At 37.3% G+C, this 24121-nt stretch overlaps 1 protein-coding gene across 14 annotated transcripts in view; it reads left to right on the top strand.

Annotated features, from left to right (window-relative positions):
* Positions 1–9965, top strand: part of RFX3 (regulatory factor X3) — a 296327-nt gene extending 286362 nt beyond the window's left edge. For 11 of the 14 annotated variants that reach the window (XM_037727301.1, XM_037727305.1, XM_037727300.1 and 8 more), the window contains one exon: positions 3015–3555. In XM_037727301.1, the coding sequence (XP_037583229.1) occupies positions 3015–3253 (239 nt within the window). In that variant the 3' untranslated portion in view covers positions 3254–3555. Of the gene's footprint in view, positions 1–3014 lie in introns of all 14 variants that reach the window. The other 3 variants (XM_017496970.2, XM_037727308.1, XM_037727298.1) reach the window with 2 other exon arrangements.
* Positions 9966–24121: the final 14156 nt, after the last annotated feature.

Here is a 24121-nt window from a genome sequence, read left to right as displayed (position 1 = left end):
AGATGAAGAAGATAACATATATACGTCTGAAATTTTAATACCAGCATTGTCACTCTGTGCAGTATAATATGATAACATGATCAACAAAATCACACAGTAAAAAGAGCGAGATGGACTTAGCAGGAGATGGACTAGGGATAGAACACACAAGTCTTACCCACCTTTATAAACAGCACAAACAAAACAATACTGATAAAAATACCAGTACAGTTTTTAAAAACAGGTAAATTTTCTATTAAACACTGCAGGAAACAGAACTCTTTCTATTAAAAGGTGGTGGAGGCAGGGAGGTATCTTGAGGTTTTGAGGAGCTGTTATGGTGATTGGCTATCAGAGACAGATACAAAAATGCACATAGACTGGGAAGAGCTACACACTTAGCCCTTCTAGGCCAGAGCCATTGGGGAAAATGAGGTAAAAAGGAAGTACTTGGAGAGTCTGCAAAGAGGTGCAGTGCTGTTCTCCAGAGAGTGCTATATTAAGGTACTCAGTACACTAGCAACACAAGGAGATTTGAAAATTATAGCCAAAAAAATTGTTGTTACAAATACATACCCTATAGGATTAACCAAATAACTGTTAGAGAAATAAGTCAGTGATGATATTAATTAGTAATTTTAGAGCAAGAGAGGTGGTAACTGAAATCCATGTCCAACATAAAGCAACACTGATGATATACTCACACCAAAGCTTCATAACCCAAATTCAGGAATTGCATCCCGGGGTGCCCAGAGTTCGGTAAAGTTTTACTGCTCAGTCAGAGACTGAGTTCCAGCCAGGCTTTTTCACGCCGTGCTGAACCACACAGTTCTCTGTAAACTCCTCTAGCTCCTAATTTTAGTTTTTATGTACCAAATTTCCATAACCTGAAGTAGATTCCTAGGAAGTATCTTTGAGTTTTTAATAGAAGCATAAAATGTCTACAAAATTACATTCCTTTGTCCTTAGGACCTGGAGAATGGGCTTGCTTTTATAAGTTGCCTTGTAGACTCTCCAAAGGAAACCTGTCACCCAGAGCTAGACTTAAGCGAAACCTACCTGGAACACTTAAATTTGTCCAATCTATTACCTCACTGCCCTTTCCATCCACAACAAAATAGATAGAAGGACTTTCCTCACTTTGTCTCCACTGCCCTCTTGCTTGAAAATGATTTTTTGTCTTTTCAGTGCTGCCCCTTTTATTATTTTGACACTAATTTCTTAGGCACAGGAAAGTGTGTGAACAGGTAGCAGAGAAGCAGTATGACTGGTCCTCACCTGCTGGATGTGGCGGCGCTGATCCCATTTACCCCCAGACCTCCTGATGCCTCTTGATATAGAGTCATAGGGGCATACTCAGGGCCTAAAGATTGAATGTGAAATCCTAGGAGTTTCTGTGGGCTTCTCCCACAAAATGAGAATTCTTGTCCTTGATAATAAAAGGGATATTTGCTGTGTATAAAAACTTCAAATAATACAGAGAATTAGTAACTATAGAAAGTGAAGCTTTATTATCACAACCCTAAGAGACTGCCATCATGAAGAGTTTGTGTTAAGATCCTTCCAGACATTTTTATGTATAAACACATGCAACACCAAAATATATCATGCAAACATGTTTCAAGCATACCCTCTTGATGAAGCAAATGTGTACAAAAGATATCCCTCTCCCTGTAATCCCCAACCGTTTGAATATACTTGTTCTGACACACTGTAATGTTATCATTAAGTTCATTTTCCAGAGGCAAAAAGGTAACTAGATAAAGTAGGTGGGCCAAGATATCTTTTGCCTCATCTAAGAGTACTTCTTTGTTTTATTGTTCACTAATGCATGACACACATTTGTAGCCAATGTATGTTAATCTCCACATGTTTAATCACAAATTGCCATTTCTCAGACCTTGCTCCCGGTGGCTGTACACTGTACAACCATATAGGTAAGGCCTTTACATCTCACTGCTTTCTTCTAGAAGCATCTTTGCCCCAATCATAATGAAATAAAAGTCAAAGGGCCTTGTTTGTAGAGACAACTGCATTAGCAGAGATTTTTGCTATGGGTGTCTACCAACTGGTAAAGCTGCAGTCTTACTGCTTGCAAAGAATCCAACTTAATCTGACCAAAGAGATACTTGTTGTACACTCATTGTATGTGATATGCCATAGAATAATAGAGAATGGAGACCTGACTGTTTATACAAGCCACTGTAATTATTCCTCTTGAAGAGGTATTCTGAGGAGACTCTCACACAGTAGTAAAGCTGTATATGTGCATTTTCTCTCTGTATTGTACTTTTGAATTTTAACAGTGCATGCTGGGAAAAATTAAATAGCATTCCATTATAATGATGCTTTAGTTAATATAAAATGTATTACAATTTGGGGGTAATAGTGACTATATAACACATTTAATTTCCAGAAATGAATACCAGCTATTAATAGTATCAGTTGCCAATAATGGAAATACATTGCACATTTTTAATCTGATACTACTGCCTCAGCTTTAATAATTTTTATAATAAAAATTAAGGATTTATTTTATACTGTGACCATCTACAACATTGATGAGTGCTAAAAAGTCTCTACAGCAGCCTCTGTTTATACATGCAGTAGTAATATTATCAACATAGGTCTCACCCACATTAACGCTAGCATAGATAAAATTTATATTTAGTGTAGAATTTTAAAGGAAACAAAACCAAAACTTTTTTTTTGTGTTTGCATTTTCAGCTCAGTACATTCCCCAGAAGCCAAAGTGACTACTTTATTATAACACAAATTATGCCATTATTTAATATAAATACTAAGGGAAATTCCAAAGTCCTTTTTAAAAATCTTAGTGAAGTATCAATCACAAATTGCCAAAAATAAACTTTCCTTGCTATGTTTGAAAGAATTATAGATGCCTAAATACAGCATTTGAGGAGAGCTGTTTGCTTTCTTAATGTACTATATATTAAAGTGTTTCTAAAGCACATGTTGATGCTATTTTCTAATTTGTCTTCTGATAATAGTCTTGATATTATTTGTTTGTGCAGATGAAGGCAGTGAAGTAGAAAGTGAAATGGATGAAGAACTGGATGACTCTTCAGAGCCTCAAGCCAAAAGAGAGAAAACAGAGCTGAGCCAGGCATTTCCGGTGGGCTGCATGCAGCCTGTTCTCGAGACTGGCGTGCAGCCAAGCCTCCTGAATCCAATTCACAGCGAGCACATTGTCACAAGTACTCAGACTATCAGACAGTGCAGCGCCACGGGAAATACCTACACTGCAGTCTAAAGAATATTAAAGCGTATTTTTGCAGCTTACATTACCCCTGTTGATATTGGGCTTAAGTTGAAAATTTAATAAGCCTGAAGGTCGACTGTTGTCAAATTATATCTGTGCTGAACATTAACTTTTTGGAGTTGTGAAATGGAATGGGTGTGTGTATTTTGGCAGGTCTTTTTATTTTTAACGAAAGCAAATTATTTGCTTCTTAATAATGAATTTTTTCCCTTAGTTTCAGGTGTCAAGAAGGATTTTTACAACACTTAATGTCAATGTTTCATTTTCTTAAAATTAAAAAGTAATTTACATTTTTTGTAGCTTAAAATATTTTATTGTTGATTGTTAGTCTTGGTGTATGATTTCATGTGTAAGTTTTTTAATTAGATGCACTTCTGTGAAATATCAAAAGAAATGAATTTTTTTGATTTACACTGGAGGCATGCCCATTTGGCAGCAGATGCATCAAATTTGCTTTTGAAAGGTGCTTTTCATTGGACAGAACCATAAGACACTATTTTGATAACATTTTGAGTACGGAGAGAGAATACAGAGCATTTTTATTATAGTGCTAGAGGGTTTGGAAGGTCATCTATTTTTCTCTGAGGAAAAATTGAGCTGTGCATTTATCAGTTCAGAGTAAATGACAGAATTGCAAGAGATTATGCTAATATGTACATAATTTGTGTACATAATTATTAAACCATGTTAACAATGCAAGCTTCCGTTAAACATTGAATTTTAACTATTATTTGCATACAAATTCCTCCGTTTAAAGACTACTGATTCTGTATTTGGGACCACTGCACAGATGCATTCTGCTGTTAAGTGGGGGCTGTTAGAGTTAGATACTGAAGCAGAAAAAAATGACTTGACTTTTTTTTTAAGTGTACATGCTACTTATGCTGAGCTGGACATACAGGAAACCATTCCATTTGGATGACTTTCTTTTATTCCAGGTCTTTTTCCTAATAGTAGTTCAATATGCTGCTATTATAAAAGAAAATTTATAGAATGCAAGGAATGTAGCAACCTACATAACGTTATTTCCTTCAAAACTATTTCCTGGTTTCTAAAATATGTGGATTTAAATTGTAAACAGAACCTGAAGGCAGTGTAACTGGCACACCTCACTGTTACTTATCCCCGATTCTGTAGGATTTGGATAGGTGGCTGGATGGACCATTGCCATTGAAGAATGTACATCAGGGATCATCGTACCTCGGCTATTACATGGTGCCTTAAAACAGAACTGAAGCTAAGGTTTAGTAAGGTTTATTTTGTTCATGTGAATAACTCTTCAATCCATTTGACAAAGTGTGCCTGTCATTTTCAGATTCCCGAAGTAAGGACAGGTGACATGTTCTTCAAAGGAAATTTAGGGAAAGCAAAGCAAAACAAAAAGACAAAAATCAGTTTCCCCCTTTGAGTGACCGTGAATCTATTTTTTATTCTTAGAGCTGCATATTTGCTTAAGGGTATGGAATAGCAGGCTAGTTTTAATACCAACTTGTTACATAAAGTCATATATGTTTTAGACCATTCTTATCTAGTTACCGTTTTAGAAAGTTAACAGAGTAAGCAGATACTTATCGAAGTGCATCTTTTCAGTCTAAATGTTTGTCTGTGTGTCTAGGTGCCGGTGTGTCCACATGCACATATGAGTGCCCATGGGGCAGGAGTCTGCTACAAAGTCAGAAGGTGAGATCCTAGAGAGTTACACCCAGCCCTATTTTAATTTGCATGAAAAGCCAAGGTTCTTTTAAGCCCTCAAATTATTTAATGACTAAAACACAAAAAGGCACATCTGTTCATTTAAATAGTTGTAAAATACTAATCAGCAAAAATAGAGAATAAAGCCAAAAAAAAGCACAAATTGATTCACAGATTATTAATGAGGCCTATGTTAAACCCAAGATGTTTATCTTTTCAGTTGTATTGGGGCAGGGGGGTGGGGGGGTGGAAAGAAGAGGCGAGCCAGTCTGTAAAGTTAGAAATACCAAATGGCTTATCGGGTAATACACGGTGTATTTAAGCTGTTGTTGCTTGGTTGCCTCAGACTACTCAAATAACATCAACAACATTTCTTAAGTAAAATTTAAATATTTAGATGTAACTTTGAAAACAGATCCAAATTTTTTATTATACAACTCATATATTTGAAAGTCTTCACTAGCATAGTAGCATCACCTTCATCTAAATATCATTTAAATTGCCATACCTCTTTTTCCTCCCAAAAAGACAATGGATTTGTACCAAAACACACACAAAAAAGGCAAACAAAACATAAGCTGCAAAAGATCATGTATCTACTTCATTGTGCATAGGAAGTGTTTACAGGTAAAATTAAAATCAAAAAGTGAAAAGACACTCTTCATTTTGGCTCTCCTTTCTGAATTTTTTCAGTTTCCTGTCTCTATCCGCCATCCCTTGAATGATACTATGTATTGGACCAAATGTATTTACTGGTTTCATTTTGTTTATTGAATGACTTTAAATGTATTTATTATCATTGTTTCCTTTAATTTAACGTTGGATATATTTGTATCATTAGAGGAATCTGATAATAATGGGCAAATTTAGATTGATGAGACTTAGGGACTGGGGATGCTCCAGAATTCAACATTTCTTCCAATTGTTCATGGTTCTAAATTAGGACAGATTAAGAACTAATAAACATTATAACATTTGAACTTGACTCAATAAAAATATTCTCATCTCCTTTATAAATATTTAGGCATATTCTTTGTGACTACTGTAAATAGTTTGGACCAAAACAGAAAAGAAGGCCTATGGTTTATGTTACTTCCAGTTATTTGTAGTTTACAGTAAAACATGAACACACATACACACAAACATTTTCATCAATTTAGAATTTGAATCGTGAAATACATGAGAATATAAAAACATAATTTATACATTTGAACAAATTGAGCAATGACATTTATTGCATTTATTTCCATTTTTCCCTTTTTTCATTCATTGAAACTAGGTTTTCTAAATAATATTAGACAGTAACACTTTCTTAATAGATTTATTCACAAATGATACAAGTATACATTTTAAGGACTTCTTTGTATTTCTTGCAATTATAACCAATCACTAGTCATGAAATACTATTGTATAAATCAAGTGCTACACTTTCAGTGAGGGAGAAGGTTAAGGAAGTTATGTTGGCTATTTTCAAGTTTCAGAAAAGACATTTTCATATGATAGGATTGAGTATCATGGGTATAGTTTGATCTTGACCTATACTTTGAAAATCATACCCAAAAGATTTGCATTCATGAAACCAGTGAACAATAGGGTGGAATGGATGAACCATCTCCTTGGAAGACACAGGGCCCAATTTTCAATTTTTTCTTTGGCTATCAAGTTGCTAGTCACTTATTCAGGATTTTCATCCAAACTGTGTTTGGACTGACTGTATAAGTCTTAACTGCCTTTTCAGAAATCTGCTTTCCTTTTTGTGATTTTTCTTGTACTGTATAGCACGGTTTATGCACCTCTCTTTAGATGGTGTACTTTAAAAACAAAAGTAAAATTTAGAAAATGGTTTTAACACTGCATACCTGAAATTAGTAGTGTGCAACATTGACTGCCTTTGATTTCTAGTAGACGAGTAAAAATGAATATGTTCTTGTAGAATGCTGTAAAAGTCATTCAGGAATGAATGCGGTTTTAGTGCCGTAATCATGAATCTTTTTATATGAATGCACTGTCTAAAAGTGCTAAATGCATTTTCAAATTCTTGAAAATTCCTCAGATGATATATTTGAAATGTCTAAAATAATGCTGTGCTTGAAACATTAGTGTAAAAGAAAAAAGTGTGTCACTGTGATGTTGGTCCTCCTTGTGTGGACACAAGTAGAAAGTAAAAACTTGGCAATTCACCTTTGTGTACAATTTGAGGCAGTGGTTATATATAATGAATTGACCTTTATTATAACCCCTCTGCACACACATTCTTGGTGAGAAAATAACAGCCACCCACAAATTAAGATCAGAACTTTTGTGATCTGTATGAATCACACTAGAACATGGGGGAGGAGGATTGGCATGCAGTGCTATTGAAATTTGGGCTTGTTGCTAGATCAGAACAACCTCCATGTATAGGGTTAGAACAAATCAATTAATGGAATCCTAGTATTTCTGCAAGTTTGGTGATTTTTAAAAACTGGAATAGAAGCATTAATTCAGTGCTTAGTTCTAGTATTAGAAAACCCCTTTGATGTAATGCCTTTATTAACCCTTTGAGCATTGTAAGATATACAATGGGGGACAAAAGCCTTTCAGATCATTTATTTAGACTTAGACCGGTAAAGTATACTCTATATCCAAATGTCTAATTATGCTGTTTTTTTAAGGGGGGTGGGTAGGAAGAGAAAGTGTTTCCACGCCGAACACTTGCATTTTATATACAACTCTTAATTTTTCTTCAAGAGGGCTTGATATATTTATTCCCAAATATTCACTGCCATCTAAGTAAGTGTACTGTTTACAGAAAAAAAAAAAAAAATCAGCTTTTCTAGCATCACACCATAGTCTCTAGAAAAGGAGGACAGATACATGGGCCTGGATAGACCCATGTCATAACTGATTTCTGCACATTGAAGGTACCTAGATTGCCTTTAAAAGGTATAAAGAAAGGGTTAAGTTTCTTTTTTTTTTTTCTTTTTTTCCCAAAACAAAACAAAAGATCTCATTTATTTAGCTTTAGAAAGTACAAGTGTAAGTGAAGCCTTAGGAAGAAACGAGTTCGAGTGGATTAAGAGAATGTGAACTCTTTGGGGGCAGTTAGGCTATTTGGAGTTAGATCGCTCATAAAATATTGTTTGGGAATTTTGCCCAGGGCATAATTTTATCTATGCTCCAAAACTTTAATACTTTGTCAAAAAATTATATATAGACAGAATGGAGAGCAAAGCACTTGATTTTAAGCTCATTGTCAGGAGATGCTATGACTACTGCTTCTGGTATCTCTAAATGTCAGTCTGCTTACACCATTGCTGATTTTGTTCAAGGGAATCTCTTCATGCACTTGATTCCCTGTTCCCTGTGTGATCGAACATGAAAGCAGTGTTGTCTGCAGATGTGCTTATGCTGCCCTAGCTGGGCGCAAATAAGAGTGTAACCTATTCTGATGTCTAGTGAAAGGACATCCATAGCATAGTGCAAGTATGCCGTAAACGTTGCTTTTTAGGCAGTTTAGGAAGTCAAACCATTCAATTACTCATGTGTTAACATGCAATACTCAAAGGGTTTTAATTTAACTCTCTTCTTTTGAATTCTTCATGATGATTTACTGTAAATGCTTCTCAGTTTGCATGCCTTGATCATTGCTGCTAGTGATTTTATGTGCCAGTAGACCTGAGTTTAGTTTACCAATTTTACTTAAATAGTAAAAGCCACTTACAAAGTGACTGCCTAGGATTTTTTTTCCCCTTTCCTTTAAAATAATTGATAATATGTTGTTTTTTTTGTTTGTTTTTTCTTTTTTAAGAAAAATGTGTTTTGTCTCTTATTTGATTCTGGTTTGATTCTTTTCCCCCCGTCTTTCCTTTGTTTTTTTAAATAAATTATGATGTTGGGATTGGAAGCCCTGAGTAATGAAATCTTTGGTAAGAATTGTTTATGTAGCTCAATAATGAGGACAACAAATCTTTTTTAGAAGAATTTTGATTCTGGGGAGGAAAGAAAATATTAAAACTCCCATTGACTGTTGATAACCGAGTAAATTTTTCCTTCAGTAAATTAGTATTTTTGAAGAAACAATAGCCTTGTTTTAACCTGGTAAACACAATTTTAAATGATCCAATAAAGAAGCTACTGAATTGTATTCATTTAAAAAGCATCTTTTGTACCAAAGCAAATTTTTTTCTGTACTCATCTCCATCATCAATTTGGACCTATGGTGGTGACCAATGCGTTGGTTACAGAAACTTTAAGTGAGTGCCTTGAGAAAACTTGGAAATTTGTGCCTGAGGTGGTAAACTTTTAATTAGGTTAATTGTAGTGCTTACCAATCAGTAACTCCACTATCACTCAGGGCTTTCGTACCTTCTGGGTCAAACTTCTTTCATTGTGTTTTTTTACGATACTGTATTTTTTTTTAAGTGCCATCATTTAAATTTCACTTAGTAAGTGGCCGATTACATTATTCAGTCCCACAAGCACAGAAACATAGTAACACTAGGAGATATTTGAGCATTTATTTTACAATCGACTGAATATATTATGTAAATGAGGTAAGCAACTTTTGTAGAGATTGTATGTGTGAGATAATGTAATGTTCTTTTCCAGTTTTTGGACTACAGTTGAATAAACTTTTTAATTATTTAAAAACATCTTTACCGAATAACATGTGATGGTTTTTTGTATAATGTATTTGATTTTGTAAATACGTATTTCCTGATGTGATTTTTGTGAGAAATGCTAAATCTTTTAGTATATCATGTCCTCTCAAAATTGGCAGGAGCTAAATAATAGTTTGTGGGCGATTTGTATTGTGTACTGTACAATAACTGGGGAACTTTTATAATTATAAAAATATATATTAACTTTTAGTGTGTTGTTTAAACAAATGACTGGAACATACTAAAGATATTAGTAGGATTTTTCTGAATATTTCAGACTTGAACTCAGGCTAGCTTTCTTGTGTTTTTCAAAACAAAATGGTGTCTTGTCTTTTAAAATCAATAAATTTGTTTCCTTGTTACAAATACATTGGAAACGGCTTGGTTTTTTCCCCTCAAATCACTGCCTGGAAGCTAATAATTCAGTACCTCATCTGGAGGGTAGTATCTGTCATCCATTAACTTAGAAACAAAATTAAGTTGTTTTCCTTTTTTGTGTCAAATGAAATTGGCAATATTTACACGTGAACAGCACAAAGAGAAAATTATAAGCCCAGCAGGGTACAAATCTTACCCTCGAAGGAAATTAATGATTGAGTGCTATTTAATTTCAGAAGCTGTCACATTTCCATTGTAAATCCAGGTTTTTGGATGTTCATAATGTGTTTGTTTTATGTCACTTCACATTGATTTTGGCACTCAAGTTCCTTTCTTACATTGAACTTGCTTACTAAAATTTATTTTAACAACACACTTAAGATATGCTGCCAGTTTTTTCCTTTAAATACCTACAGGGAAATTCACTTTTTGGTGTACAATCCTATGAGTATTGACAGACACATACAATCATGTAACCACCACCTTAATCAAGTTTAAAATGATTTACCTAGCAGACATTTAATTTTCTTTCAAATCACAATATATATAGGGCCTCCTCTTAGAATATGGAAAAGCCCATTTATGTGGGGTTTCTTTAAAAGAAAGAAATACAAGGCAGAAATACCCTTTTGAGACTCTCCAGCATGATACTTCCAGATGGCTCTGTAAAGTAAAGTTATCTCTAAAACTACCCTATTGCCGGGTACAGTGGCTCACGCCTGTAATCCCAGCACTTTGAGAGGCCAGGGCAGGCGGATCATGAGGTCAGGAGTTTGAGACCAACCTGGCCAATGTGGTGAAACCCCTGACTACTAAAATTACAAAAATTAGCCGGGCATGGCGGCACACGCCTGTAGTTCCAGCTACTCAGAAAGCTGAGGCAGGAGAATCACTCAAACCCACAAGCCAGAGGTTGCAGTGAGCTTAGATTGCACCACTGCACTCCAGCCTGGGCGACAGAGCAAGACTCCGTTCCAAAAAAAAAAAACTACACTATTGGCTTAGCCCACGGAAGCACCAAATTCATTCCAACTTACATTGATATTTAAGCCAGTAGCTTAGAAATGTATCCAAATAATGTAATTTAATAAATAAACGGTAGGCAAAATTATAGGTAATAGAGACAATACTAGACTAGAAAGAAAAATAATCTGACTAATTTGGGCATTTTTATGTCGCAGCCGTTGCCACTTTTGAGATATTTGGAATTTCCATACAAAACGAAGAGTTCCCAGTTTCTAATCTTATTTTCGTACTTGATTTCTCTTGGAAATTAGAGGTCTTTCAAATCTCTTGTAATTAGTGCATTACTTGGCTATAATACTCTTCCTGCCATGATTTTTAATAGTATTTTCTTATGCTTTAGAACTCAGACATTTTAAAACTTGAACTTAACCTACAACCAGAGAAATGTAACTGGTTTTTATTTATCCATTCAATCCACCAAATATTTTTTTTTAACTTTGGTCTAAATGTAATGTAGTTTGTCTCTCTTGCTCACTCACTCTCTGTCTTTGAAAATACAAATAAAAGATAATGAAGTTCCTTAAGACTATGGAGTTCACATAGCTAGTGTCTCATGATCAGTAATCACAATAACCTGGATGGAGACAAACATTCACGTGAATGTGGAATAGCCTCTAAAACTGAGGTTTTAACTTGTATAAAACTTGAAAGTTCTGCAGTTTGTGTGTCTGCCCATATTTCTGCAAAGAAGTTTCATAGCTTTCATCACACTTTCAAAGGTATATGCAACCCAAAACTGTAAAACTCACTGTTTAGAAAGTTACCACTAAATTTCAAACTTAAGCTTATAAAATGGCAACTCTAGAAATAGCATACTAATAATTACTAACAGCATATTGATTCCTTTTGTGGGAGGGAGGGACGACGCAGTGTCACTCTGTCACCAAGTTTGGGCTACAGTGGCATGATCTTGGCTCACTGCAACCTCCGCCTCCCAGGCTCAAACAGTTGTCCTGCTCAGCCTCCTGAGTAGCCGGGATTACAGGCAGTATCACCACGCCCAGCTAATTTTTGTATTTTTAGTAGAGACGGGATTTCATCATGTTGGTCTCGAACTCCTGACCTTGTGATCCACCCGCTTCGGCCTCCCAAAGTGCTGGGATTACAGGCATGAGCAATCATGCCCGAACCGATTCTTTATTATTAACAGGAAATAATAAACCCCAAGTATTTTTATATTTTTAATAGATTATTCTCTCTTGGGTTCAAAAAGCTGTAATGAAGATTTCAAGCTATAAATCCACTCTATTTTTATACTCAGGTTCCAATGCAATAGTAACAATGCCAATCAAAGTCAAGATGGCAAAATTCAGTCGGAGTTTCTGAAGAATTAACTGATTTTAAAGCTATTGGTGGTAATTCTTCATCTAGAACTGTATCCACTCATGACAAGAATTAGATGACACACTCCCACAGGAATGGAGGAAAGCTTAATGGAGTATTTGCAAGTATGTGTTAAGGGTTAATTTTTTCTTTTGTCTTTAATGATAAAATGTTTATATACAACAGTTCTGTTTATATAAAATATGGATAAAAGTTGGGTAAATAAGTACTAAGATCATTGCCATAGTTCCCACTTCCCTAGTTGGTCATTAGGCCTAAACTGATGACCACATCTTACTAACTCCTCTATTGCACGTTCTTACTCTGCCAGGGCTGTTTGGTAGGTTGCTGATAGGGTGACTCAACCCTTCATTCCTTGAAGTCTTGTCTTTATTGGGTTATGATTGTTTTCCATTGACTATGAAGCTGAGACTCCTGAGAGGACAAGTTGCAAGATAGTCCTCCTGGCTCCAATTATGACGGGATAACCCAACTTCCTTTTTATAACTGCAATTAACTACCCGAATCACTAGCCTTCCTTACCTGTTGGTTCAGAACCATGAGGAACCCAAACTGGCCTAGATCGTCTTAGGACTGACTGTCTTGGCTTCCAGTTTAATAAAATCATGACTTGGTTCCCAAGTGGAAGCAGTCCTACCTTGAATACTTGGACCCCCAAAGCCACTAAGCTCAATGTTTAAGGCCTGAAAAGCAAAAATCTTGTAAATGGCTTATTTGGTGTAATAGAGGGGCTACTCCCAACTCAATTCCTTGATTCCAGGAACTATGCATTCTGACTGTGAGAGAAATGGTGCGAATATTGATGGATATCTGTTGTCTCCTAGCTGACATCATGGCTGAGCCTTTAGCAGGCTATTCTATTTCTTGTTCTATGGAGTGAGCAACTTCTGTGTGATGAAACATGAGACCTCTGAATTTTGTGGTGAAAGCTTACATCCCTTTGCCATGTAATTAGTTCTATAATCAGTAGTAGGATCCTTTAGGATATGTTCATGAATAAAATAACTATAAATGGAAGAACGATGGAAAAGGCAAATCTATATCTGGAATATTTCTCTATGCCTTTAAGAGAGTTGCTTTACCCTATTTGATGAAAAAAGATCCTACGTAATAAAACTGCCAGTTGGTCCCTGTGGGGAATACGGCCACTTTGGGAGGCTTAGCATTCATTTCTGTTATGGGCAGGTTGGCGCTCAGCAGCTCAGCAGTAGCAATGGCCATACCAGCCTTGGTGAGGGGGAAGTCTGTGTTGCTGAAGAGCCTTATGCATTCTGCTATGTCCACTTTGTACCTGGGCTCATTTAGCTAGTGGAGGTGGCTGATGAAGGAAGTGGCCATCATTCTCAGATCACTTGTTTGCTGAGAGTCTCCCCTGCACCAAAACCTGGTGGGCTACATGAGATACAAGTATTCTCACACTCAGTGTCCCTTCAAAGAGGCCCAACCACATGTTCTCCACCAGATCCTCTTGTCCCCATGCTTCCAATCTTGTGCAAATTCCTGACCAAGAGTTTTAATCTGCTTATCAGCCACTGCTAGCCCCTTTCATGTCAAGAGGACAAAAGATGTAAAGCAGGAAGTTCTGACAGCCCAGAGGAATTCCCTTCACAACTACCTTCCAAGGGCACCCCTGAATGACACTGGCAAACAGCATTTGCCACATAACGGATCCTAGCTGAGCCCGCATGAAATGCCAACTCCAAGAATTAGGATTGTGGAATAAAGCATTTCTTATTTGAGTTTCCAGGTTCATGGGAGATTTCCATCTTAGTCTTAAAGTAATTAACATTGTCCTGACTTAGAGGTAAGTAAGATAATTACATGAGGGAAGTGTTCAGGACTGGGAGTCAGAAGACTGAACTGTCTGTTTTATTACAAGTCTGCAACATACTAGATTTATATTCTTGAGAAATTCACTTCTACAAATCTGAGTATATTTAGAAGGAAAATGAGATCTCTTCCCTAAGCAATGACTGGTAAGGATGGTGTATCTGTGCTGGTTAAGAGATAGTCTTAGAAGTCAGGTAGGCCGGGCGCGGTAGCTCACACCTGTAATCCCAGCACTTTTGGAGGCTGCGGTGGACGGACCATGAGGTCAAGAGATTGAGACCATCCTGGCCAACATGGTGAAACCCTGTCTCTACTAAAAATAAAAAAATTAGCCAGGCGTGATGGTGCATGCCTGTAATCCCTGCTACTTAAGAGGCTAAGGCAAAAGAATCGCTTGAACCCAGATGGCAGAGGTTGCAGTGAGCCGAGATTGTGCCACTGCACTCAGACCTGGGTGACAGAGCGAGACTCTATATCAAAAAAAAAAAAAAAAAGAAGCCAGGGAAATCTGGGCTTGAATTCCAACCCCACAACCAGCTAGCTATGTGACCTCACTGAGTAAATTGAGTAACACACATTTATAAGGCCGTGCAATATTTGCTAAATACTTAGCAGGTACTCACATATGGCAAGCTCTCAACAAATGCTAACTTTCAGCGGTAACCTGCTTTAACTACCTTCTAAATTAAAAGTGTGAGAGCTTCATTAACTGCCAATCAGTAATTTTGTAAAATGGGCTCATCCTATCATTTCCAGGTAGAAATTTCTCTAGAATGGAGACTGGCTGACTCAACTAGGGTATTGTTTAACTATAATTAAGCTTTGCCAATAAAGTGCATACTTGATTTAAAGAAAAAATAGAAAAAAAGGAGGAAGTTTCAGAAGAGCTCTAGACCCAAGACAAAAGAGAATTTACTTTCTCATTCAGTCAATTCAGGCTTCCCAGGAGGTAAAAATGTTTCCCCTGGATGCTTAGATGTTTCTGAGCTTCTCCTTCCTGCATGCATTCAAAAAATAACATTGAATCTCCCAGAGTTTCTTTTAAGTATTCCAGACACCCTGACAACAGCTTGGGGATAGACTGTCCCCATTTCTCTCTGTAAATTATTTTTTTAATAGCTCATCTGCCTTTTAAACTTGTGTTGTTTTTAGTGGACATAGTGGCTGGACAGAATCCCACCTCTGAATCTTTCTTTCTTTTTTTTTTTTTTTTTTTGAGACAGAGCACTGCTAGTCACCCAGTCTGGAATGCAGTGGCTCAGTATCGGCTCACTGCAACCTCTACCTCCCGGGCTCAAGCCATTCTCCTGCCTCAGCCTCCTGAGTAGCTGGGATTACAGGTGCCCGCCACCATGCCCAGCTAATTTTTGTATTTTTAGTAGAGACAGGGTTTCACCATGTTGGCTAGGGTGGTTTTAAACTCCTGACCTCAGGAGATTCGTTCACTTTGGCCTTTCAACGTGCTGGGATTACAAGCGTGAGCCACCTCACCCTGCCCTGCCTCTGAATCTTACAGCACTTATCATCTATGTCAGAGGCTGTGCATTGGCAGGCTATGGACCACAGAAAAGTGATGTTCAGCTTACCTGGTGTTAGGATACAAAGGGCTTTTGTGGTGTGTGTGTGTGTTTGTGTGTTTATTTTATTTTAATTTACTGTCAGAAATTTTAAAGTATCAGAAGATCTCACAGTAATTCTGTCAAAGTAAAATCTGGTTTGTAGTTTCTCTTGAGCATTGGAGGATCTATCAAACCTGAGCCTCCATGCCCACATGGCAGTCTGCTAGGACCAGAGAGACAGGGCTTGTACACTCCAGGTGGCCCCTCTACTTTATGTTGAGTCCATATTGCTGCTTTGGATCCACTCTATTACCTTCCTTACCCTGTAGGCATGTGTGGTGTTTTTTTATTTTGTTTTTAATCAACACATAGTCACTGCATTTTTATGGGCTACAGTATGATATTTTTAGACATGTACACCTTGTGTAATAATCCACACAGGGTGTTCAGCCTATTCATCATCTCATACATTTATCATTTCTGTGTGTTGAGAACATTCAAACTTCTCTTTTGTAGCTTGTATTAGTTCATTTTTGCATTGCTCAAAGGAATACCTGAGATTGGATAATTTATAAAGAGGTATATTTGGCTCACAGTTTTGCAGCCTATACACAAAACATAGTGCCAGCTTCTGTTTCTGGAGAGGCCTCAGGAAACTTGCAGTCATGAAAGATGATGAAGGGGGAGCAGACATGTCACATGGCAATAGAGGGAGCAAGAGAGAGGCAGGAGAAAGGTGCCAGGCTCTTTTAAACAACCAGCTCTCATGGGTGAACTCACAGAATGAGGACTCACTCACTACCACAGGAAGGACACCAAGCCATTAATGCAGGATCTACCCCCACAACCCGAATACCTCCCATCAGGCCCCATCTCCAACACTGGGGATCACAATTCAACATGAGATTTGGAGGGGACAAAACATCCAAAGTATATCATAGCTTTTTTGAAATAGACAATACAATATTATTAACCATAGTCACCCTACTGTGCACTAGAACACCGGAACCTGTTCGTCCTATCAGACTGTAACTTTGTACCCACTGACCAACCTTTCTCTGTCCCCTCCTCCACAACCTCCCAGCCTCTGCTACTTATTATTTCTACTCTCTATTTCTGTGAGGTCAGTGAGTGAGAACATGCAATATTTGTCTTTCTGTGCCTGGTTCATTTCACTTAACATAATGTCATTCCAGGTTCCTCCATGTTGCCACAAATGACAGGACTTCATTCATTTTTATGGCTGACTAGTATTCCATTGTGTATATAGACCATGTTTTTCTTTATCCATTCATCCACTGAAGGACACTTAGGTGGATTCTGTATCTTGACTCTTGTGAATAGTGTTGTGATAAACATGTGAGTGCAGACATGTCTCTGACATACTGATTTCTTTTTCTTTGGATATATACCCAGTAGTGCCTTCGAGTTTTTGGCTTGTGGTTCACATACTCTTAGCATTTGAACTTCTCTGCCAGATACAATTTATCTATCAAGCAAAGACAAATGAGCAGTCCTCACTCACGGCACATAGAGTGGAACTGGTAGCAGGTGTGTGGCCTCCCTGTTGCCTGTCATGCTCTGAGACAGAATGAGTGTCTAGCGTGGCTGGACATCAGACTTGGAGAGAGAGACCAGCCCTTGAATTGTGAGCTTTAATCTACACAATTAGAGGAAGTACCAGCCCCAAACTTGGAGCGATTAGATGCTGCCACCCAGCAGCAGTATGTGCTGTTGAGAAAGTCATCTTCTTCTGCAATTTCCGCATTCATTGAACAGGAGAGCACCATTCTCTCCCCGGACATGTGTTCTAAGCCTTGAGTGGTGTGACGTGGAAAATCAGTGCCTTTGGCATTGACTCTTCACTTCAGCATTGACCAGAGTTGAGTGCCTTATGCCAGAAATGTGGAAAGTTTTGAGATAGTAAGTTTCAGGCATCTGACAGTTTCTGCTGTGCAGAAGGCCAACCTTCTTTTAAAGAGGGGAGCCTGCAGGGAATTTTCCTGGGAAAAGTTAAACTTTACTTTTTATGATTTCTTCAAGTACTTCCTATTTCACTGTAGCCCTTGCTAGCTGCATTTTCATGATTGACAGATATTTGCTGGTTATTTGACTTTGCTGTAGTGTTTCACAAATCTGGCAATCAACCAATAACTTTTGGTTCTTCAATTACTTACATAGTAGGAAGGAAAGGAAAAGACTATGCCTCATTAGCTACCTGTTGGCACCTCATTAATGCCTTATATTTGCGTCCTAAAAACAAGAAAGCAGGGCATATCTTTAATAAAAGGGGTCAGATTACTATTATCCAGCAGAGGATGGGGCAAGAGATTTTTTAAGCAAAGAGAAGAGCAAAGGTTTTCACACTAAAAGAAAGATCTCAAAGCAAAGGCTCTGTCTCAAGATGATTGAATAACATTTTTAAAATTAAAGTCCATTACACAAGGCCTAAAACCAGCTGGTAAGAAATATTTCAGACTGAACCCACAGAGACAGTGTCCTTCTGTTTTGTGGAAAAAATGTAAAGGAGATGTCAAATTAACACGCTTAATTTCTTACAAGTGTGATTACCATTTTCAAAGGTCTTTTTATTCGTCTAGCCTAGTAGAATGGGATGCTGCATAATGAAGAGAGAAAGCAAAAGTAGACAAAGTTTAGAGAAAAGAATTCAACTCCGTGAGATAATAAAAGATTTCTAAGGAGAATTTCAGAAAGAAAGTTTCTGGCCAGGCGCAGTGGCTCACGCCTATAATCCTAGCACTTTGGGAGGCCGAGGTGGGTGGATTGCCTGAGTTCAAGACCAGCCTGAGCAACATAGTGAAACCCCATTTCTACCAAAATACAAAAAATTAGTGCATGGCAGCGTATGCCTATAGTACCAGCTATTCGGGAGGCTGAGGCAGGAGAATTGCTTAAATGCAGGAGATGGAGGTTGCAGTGAGCCGAGATCATGTAGCGCAGTGGCACTACAGCCTGGGCAAGAGAGCAACACTCCATCTCCAAAAACACAGAAAAGAAAGTTCCTTATTAGATCAGAACTCTGAAAAGCTCAAGGCAGCAAAATGCATCTTATTTATCTCATCACCTCTCAGTTCTCATGCTGGTGTTCCAGGAAGGCATGGGTTAAGAGCTGGTCCCTGGGTCTCTGCTCCAAGCTAAAGAATTGACCTTGAACATTTTGGAACATGGTCGTTGTAGAGAAAAGAAAGTCCTATCATGCCTGCCACCTACAAGATACTGCGGTATCCAAGAATCTTCCATAACATGTATTTGGCTGTCACGATTGTTCACTGTGAAACTTGTAATTTGTGATGTTTATGTACACTACAGAATGAAAGTTAGTCACTTACCCTCATGGGGGCCAGATGGAGCAAAGTATTTATGCTGAGGGCCCCTAGACAAAAAGAGTTTCCCTATGCTGATGAGACCTGTTTTGCATCAGCTTATTTGCTAGCCCTGAAATCACAAAGTATTCCATGCATGACTGGGAACGTGGGAAGCTGTGTCTGAGTTGTCTGAATACAAATATAAATGTACTATATACTCCAATTAAAAGGAAAACATTGTCAAATGATATTTTAAAAATATAACACTGCATACAAGTAAAAAGGCTCGGAAAGGTTGAAAACACAAAGATAGGGAAGAAATAGAAACACAAAACTATTAAAAACTTAATGATAAATCTAATAAAAGATATGCAAGACCTGTACCCTGAAAACTATAAAATATTACTAGGGAAAATTTAAACTGAAATAAATGTAGCGATATACTGTGTTCATGGGTCAGATGACTCAACTTTGTTATTAATTCTCTTCAAATTGATTTATGAGTTCAACACAACCCATTCAAAATCCCAGCAAGACTTTAATAGAAAATGGCAAGCTGATTTTATAATATAATACATATGGAAATGCAAAAGACCTAGGATAGTTAAAACAGCTTTGAAAAAGAAGGACAAAATTAGAGGAATATCAGTACCTAATTGTAAGTCCTTTATAAAGCTACAGTATTCAAAATAGTGTGGTATTGGCATCAAGATATCTCAGCGGAACCTATCAAATCAATGGAGCAAAATAGAGTGCAGAAATGAACACACACATTTATGGGCCATTGATTTTTTTACGATTTTTTCTTATGCGTAGGCAGTCAATTCACTGGAAAAGATAGTCTTTCAAAAAGTGATGCTGGAACAATTAGGTATTCGTATGTGAAATTTGATCCATATCTCACACGACACACAAAAATAACTCAAAATTAATTATAAACGTAAATGTAAAACCTACAACTATAAAACTTTTGGAAGAAAACATAGAAAAAAATCTTTGAGACTTTGGGTTAGGTAGAAATATTTTAGATTTCACCGTAAGCATTATCTATGAAAAAATAAATTGATAAATTGCACTTCATCAAAAAATAATTTTCTGTTCTTCAAAAGACACTGCTAAGAGAATAAAATGGCAAGTCATATATTAAGAGGCAATTTTCTTTGGGTCTCTCGTGTTTCCGCAGGTGTTCTGAGCAAATGCATTCACCACTTTTGTTCTGAACCATCTCATCAAAGATATTTATGCAGAAAAAAGTCTTGGATAGAGATAATGGCTCCCTGTCATTATGGGCTGGGTTACTTTTTTCCCGACCAGTGTTAGAAAGATATTGTCTTTTGGATTTGGAGGGGCCCTCTTTAAATGACTAGGGTTTCCTAAGCTTGGAGTTTCTCACCTGTGGCATAAACCCACTTTGTCTATAGAATCTCCCTGGGCCTGACACAACACCCTCGTGGGTCTTGGGTCAGGGTGGGCAATGAAAGCAGATGTGAATGTGAAGCTCATGCTGCTTGCTGTGATGTTATCAAGTCCCTTTTCTCAAACCCATGAGCTGCCATCTCCTGTCCATAGCTTGGAAACTGGCAAGCTCATTTGTTTGTTCACCAGCAAAGTAAAATACCAGATCCTTCACAGTCCTTGACACCATAGACTGGGAGAAAATATTTATAAATAATATATGTGATAATGGACTGGTACCCAAAAATGTAAAGAACCCTCAATTTCTATTTTCTCCTGTCCTTTAACATTCTTCTACAAAATCACTTTTTAAAAATAATTCAAAAATTAAACTCTGGCATGAGGGGCCTCACAATCACTGGTAAACAAATAAATAAATAGGTCAGTTGCTGTCACTCACATCTGTAATCCCAGCACTTGGGGAGGCTGAGACAGCTATCACCTGAGGCCAAGAGTGTGCGATTAGCCTGGGCAACATATCCTATCTCTAAAAAAAAGTTTTAAAATTAGCCAGGCATGGTGGTGAGAGCCTGTAGTCCTAGCTACTTGGGAGGCTGAGGCAGGAGGATCGCTTGAGCCTGAAAGGTGGAGGTTGCAGTGAGCTATGATAGCACCACTGCACTCCAGATTGGGTGGGAGAGCAAAATCCTCTGTGTTTAAAAAAAAAAAAATCTGAAAACCCAAGGTGTTGAAAGTATATGCATAGTACTTAACTTTTAACATTAAATACATATTTGAATGAATATTTATTTAACATCTATCTTTAAATTTCAAATTTCATGATCTCAAGAACCTTTCAGTCTTGATCATTACAAAATTCCCAGTGTATAGCAGTGTTTGGTATATAACCAATGAGTATTTGTTGTAAGAATTAAGAAACGAATTCTCTTATGATTATACCTAATGATTATACGATTTAAGGTTGTCTCTGCTATTACAAATAACTCTTAATGATTCTTCTCCACATAGATTTCTAAAAGCGGAATTTGGGGGCCAATAAATTGTAAAATTGTAAGCCTTTGGAATATGTTGCCAAACTCAACTTTGAAATTTTGAACCAATTTATAATTCCTTCAACAGCTCTGGCTCAGATCATTAAGAGACAATTAACTGGAAAAAAGTAAAAACATATCTGATCTAGGACTGTTTGCCATTTTACAAGCAGAGAAACCAATACTTCAGAAATTCTTAAATAACTAGCAAATTGTTTACTCAGAAAATGATATTTGATTATTTGGAACTTTTCTCTCAACAACTGTCATATTAATTTTAGATGCACTTCGGGTAAATAAATATTTTATACACCAAGAGATCATCCTAAATTTGGAGTATGAATTATAAATACAATGGTAAGCACTTATGTTAACATATTATACCTCATCATTTTAGTTGTAGCCCATTAAATATATATGCATATTCTCACTTCATTGTATCTATTAAGGAAAATGTTCTTTAAATTCAATATGAAAAAATAATTTTTATGAAGAAATCTTTCTTACCTAAAAAATAATATCACACTAAAAACAACCCAAGTTCCTTTCAAATGTGGAATGAAAAAGGAAATTATAGGCTGTTCATACAATGGAAACTATATATTAATAAAGTGAACCAAGTACAAGTAACAAGGTGATGATAATTCTCAAAAACACGTGGAAACAGGAGGCCAGATATGAAAAAAATACATATTACATTATTCTATTTATAAAGTTCAAAAAGAGGAAGAAGTGTGTTACAGTGTTGTTTACCTTTGAAGAGAAGAAAACCTTTGTACTTGGGAAAGAGCTCAAGGCTACTTTTAGGTGCTAGCAATGTTCTAGTTCTTGATCTGTATATTGGTTATCTTTGTATTTGCTTTGAGGTAATTTATTGAGCTGACTTTTTTAAAAGTTAAAACTAATTTGGGTCCAGAATCCCCTCTCTAGCAGAGCTTAATGGCTTAAAACTCCAAATCCAATTAATAACTTTTTGAAGTGCAGGGAGCATTTAACTTATGCTTTCATTTGAAAGACATCCTGAATACTTTTCTGCATTCTATCTTTACTTTTAAGACATTTTCAGCAATGTTTTGGACCAGAAGTAGCCATGAAATGTTCATGCTTTAATAACCACAAATGAATACTGCCTACCTCATTTCTTACAATTTATCACAAAAGGATAGATTTGTTGAATTTAATTTAACAAATGAATATTAAGAATTTTCTTTAAAAAAAAACAAAAACTCAGGGCATCTGAAAAGTTACAAGTAGAGGCTACAATTTTAACTAGATCATCTTAGAAAAATCAGAACAGGAAATTTTGGAAAGTCTCCAAAATTCGCAATCTGCAGAAATGCTTCTCAATGGTCTACAGTGCCCAGTGTTTTTCCACTTTGCCCAAATGGCTATTCAGATGATTCACGTCAGCAGGCTCTGTGCATTTGAGTACTAGCTCTGTGATCTTTACAATACAGAGACCTCAGCGTGACACGTGGCAGACAACCAAGACCGCAGAATGTGTCTAGGGGAAACTTTAAGAAACAGCAGCTACTCTGGGCAGGAAATTAACCTGTTTGTGTTGCAGAAATAGGACAGTTTACTGGCTTGATAGGTGTGCTATCACTGTGATACGCCCAATACCAGGCAATTAGAGTTAGGATGCCATATGGCCATCCTGAATGAATGCATAATCTAAAATGTCATACAGCTTAGGACCAGTGGAACAGCAACAATCACACACGGAACACTTGTGCTAAACAGTGTCATGCAAATGAAGAGAGTCTGAGAGGGGTCACCCCCAGGGCTTGTCCACCCCACTCCTCTGGCAGCTCCCACCCTTGCTTACTGTCAATTACTGAGCAATGAGAATGTTCACACTCTCAGTTTCTGCCCTGCTCTCTATCCCACCATTCTATTCCAACTTTTAGTGAACATGACTTTATTTTCCAGCCCTAGAATATGTCAGTATTTTATTAGAGGCCCAATCCTGACAATGATCTAGCGGTGCATCCATCCTAACATCCGGTTTTACAAGGTGGGCTGAAAGGACATAGCTGTGTAGGGACAAAAACGTGTCATATTTCACAGACCATGGCTGATTCTCCCATAACAAAAGACAGATTAACAAGAGAAATGTATGACAAAGTTATTTAATCAACGTTTTTTGTGACATGAAGACCCAAAGACCCTGGCAAAACTGTGTGTTTTTGTAGGTTTGTTGGGGAAGCAGCAAAGGAGAAAGGACTTACAGAGTGCCTCTGTAAATTGGTTATGAGTAACATAAACTGGGAACAACAAACCGCAGCAAACTGCGCAATGCCTCTGGGGAGGCAGACTTCTCCATCCCCAGGTTCCTGTGCAGGGTGACCTAGGCTCTGTTACTGTAAACTTTGCGCTCAAGGATGTAAAACCCCTTCGTAGCACTGTGACATAGCCAGACTTACAGGATCCTGGTAAGGTCTGCGTTCCACCAGCTGCACACAGATAAGCTACAGATAACCGCATGTTCTTGTTTTGTGAAACTCCCAGACCATCGCTGTTATCACTCTTTACAATGACACACCAGTTCCGGCTCACTAATTGAGTTCCAGTTCACTGATTCACTCCATCATCAAACACATTTGTGGTTATT

Source organism: Cebus imitator, unplaced genomic scaffold (genome assembly GCF_001604975.1).
Source record: "Cebus imitator isolate Cc_AM_T3 unplaced genomic scaffold, Cebus_imitator-1.0 Scaffold227, whole genome shotgun sequence".
In the NCBI taxonomy this organism is placed as follows: Eukaryota; Metazoa; Chordata; class Mammalia; order Primates; family Cebidae; genus Cebus; species Cebus imitator.
Note: the sequence above shows the minus strand (reverse complement) of the source record. Positions and strands in the feature narration are given on the sequence as shown.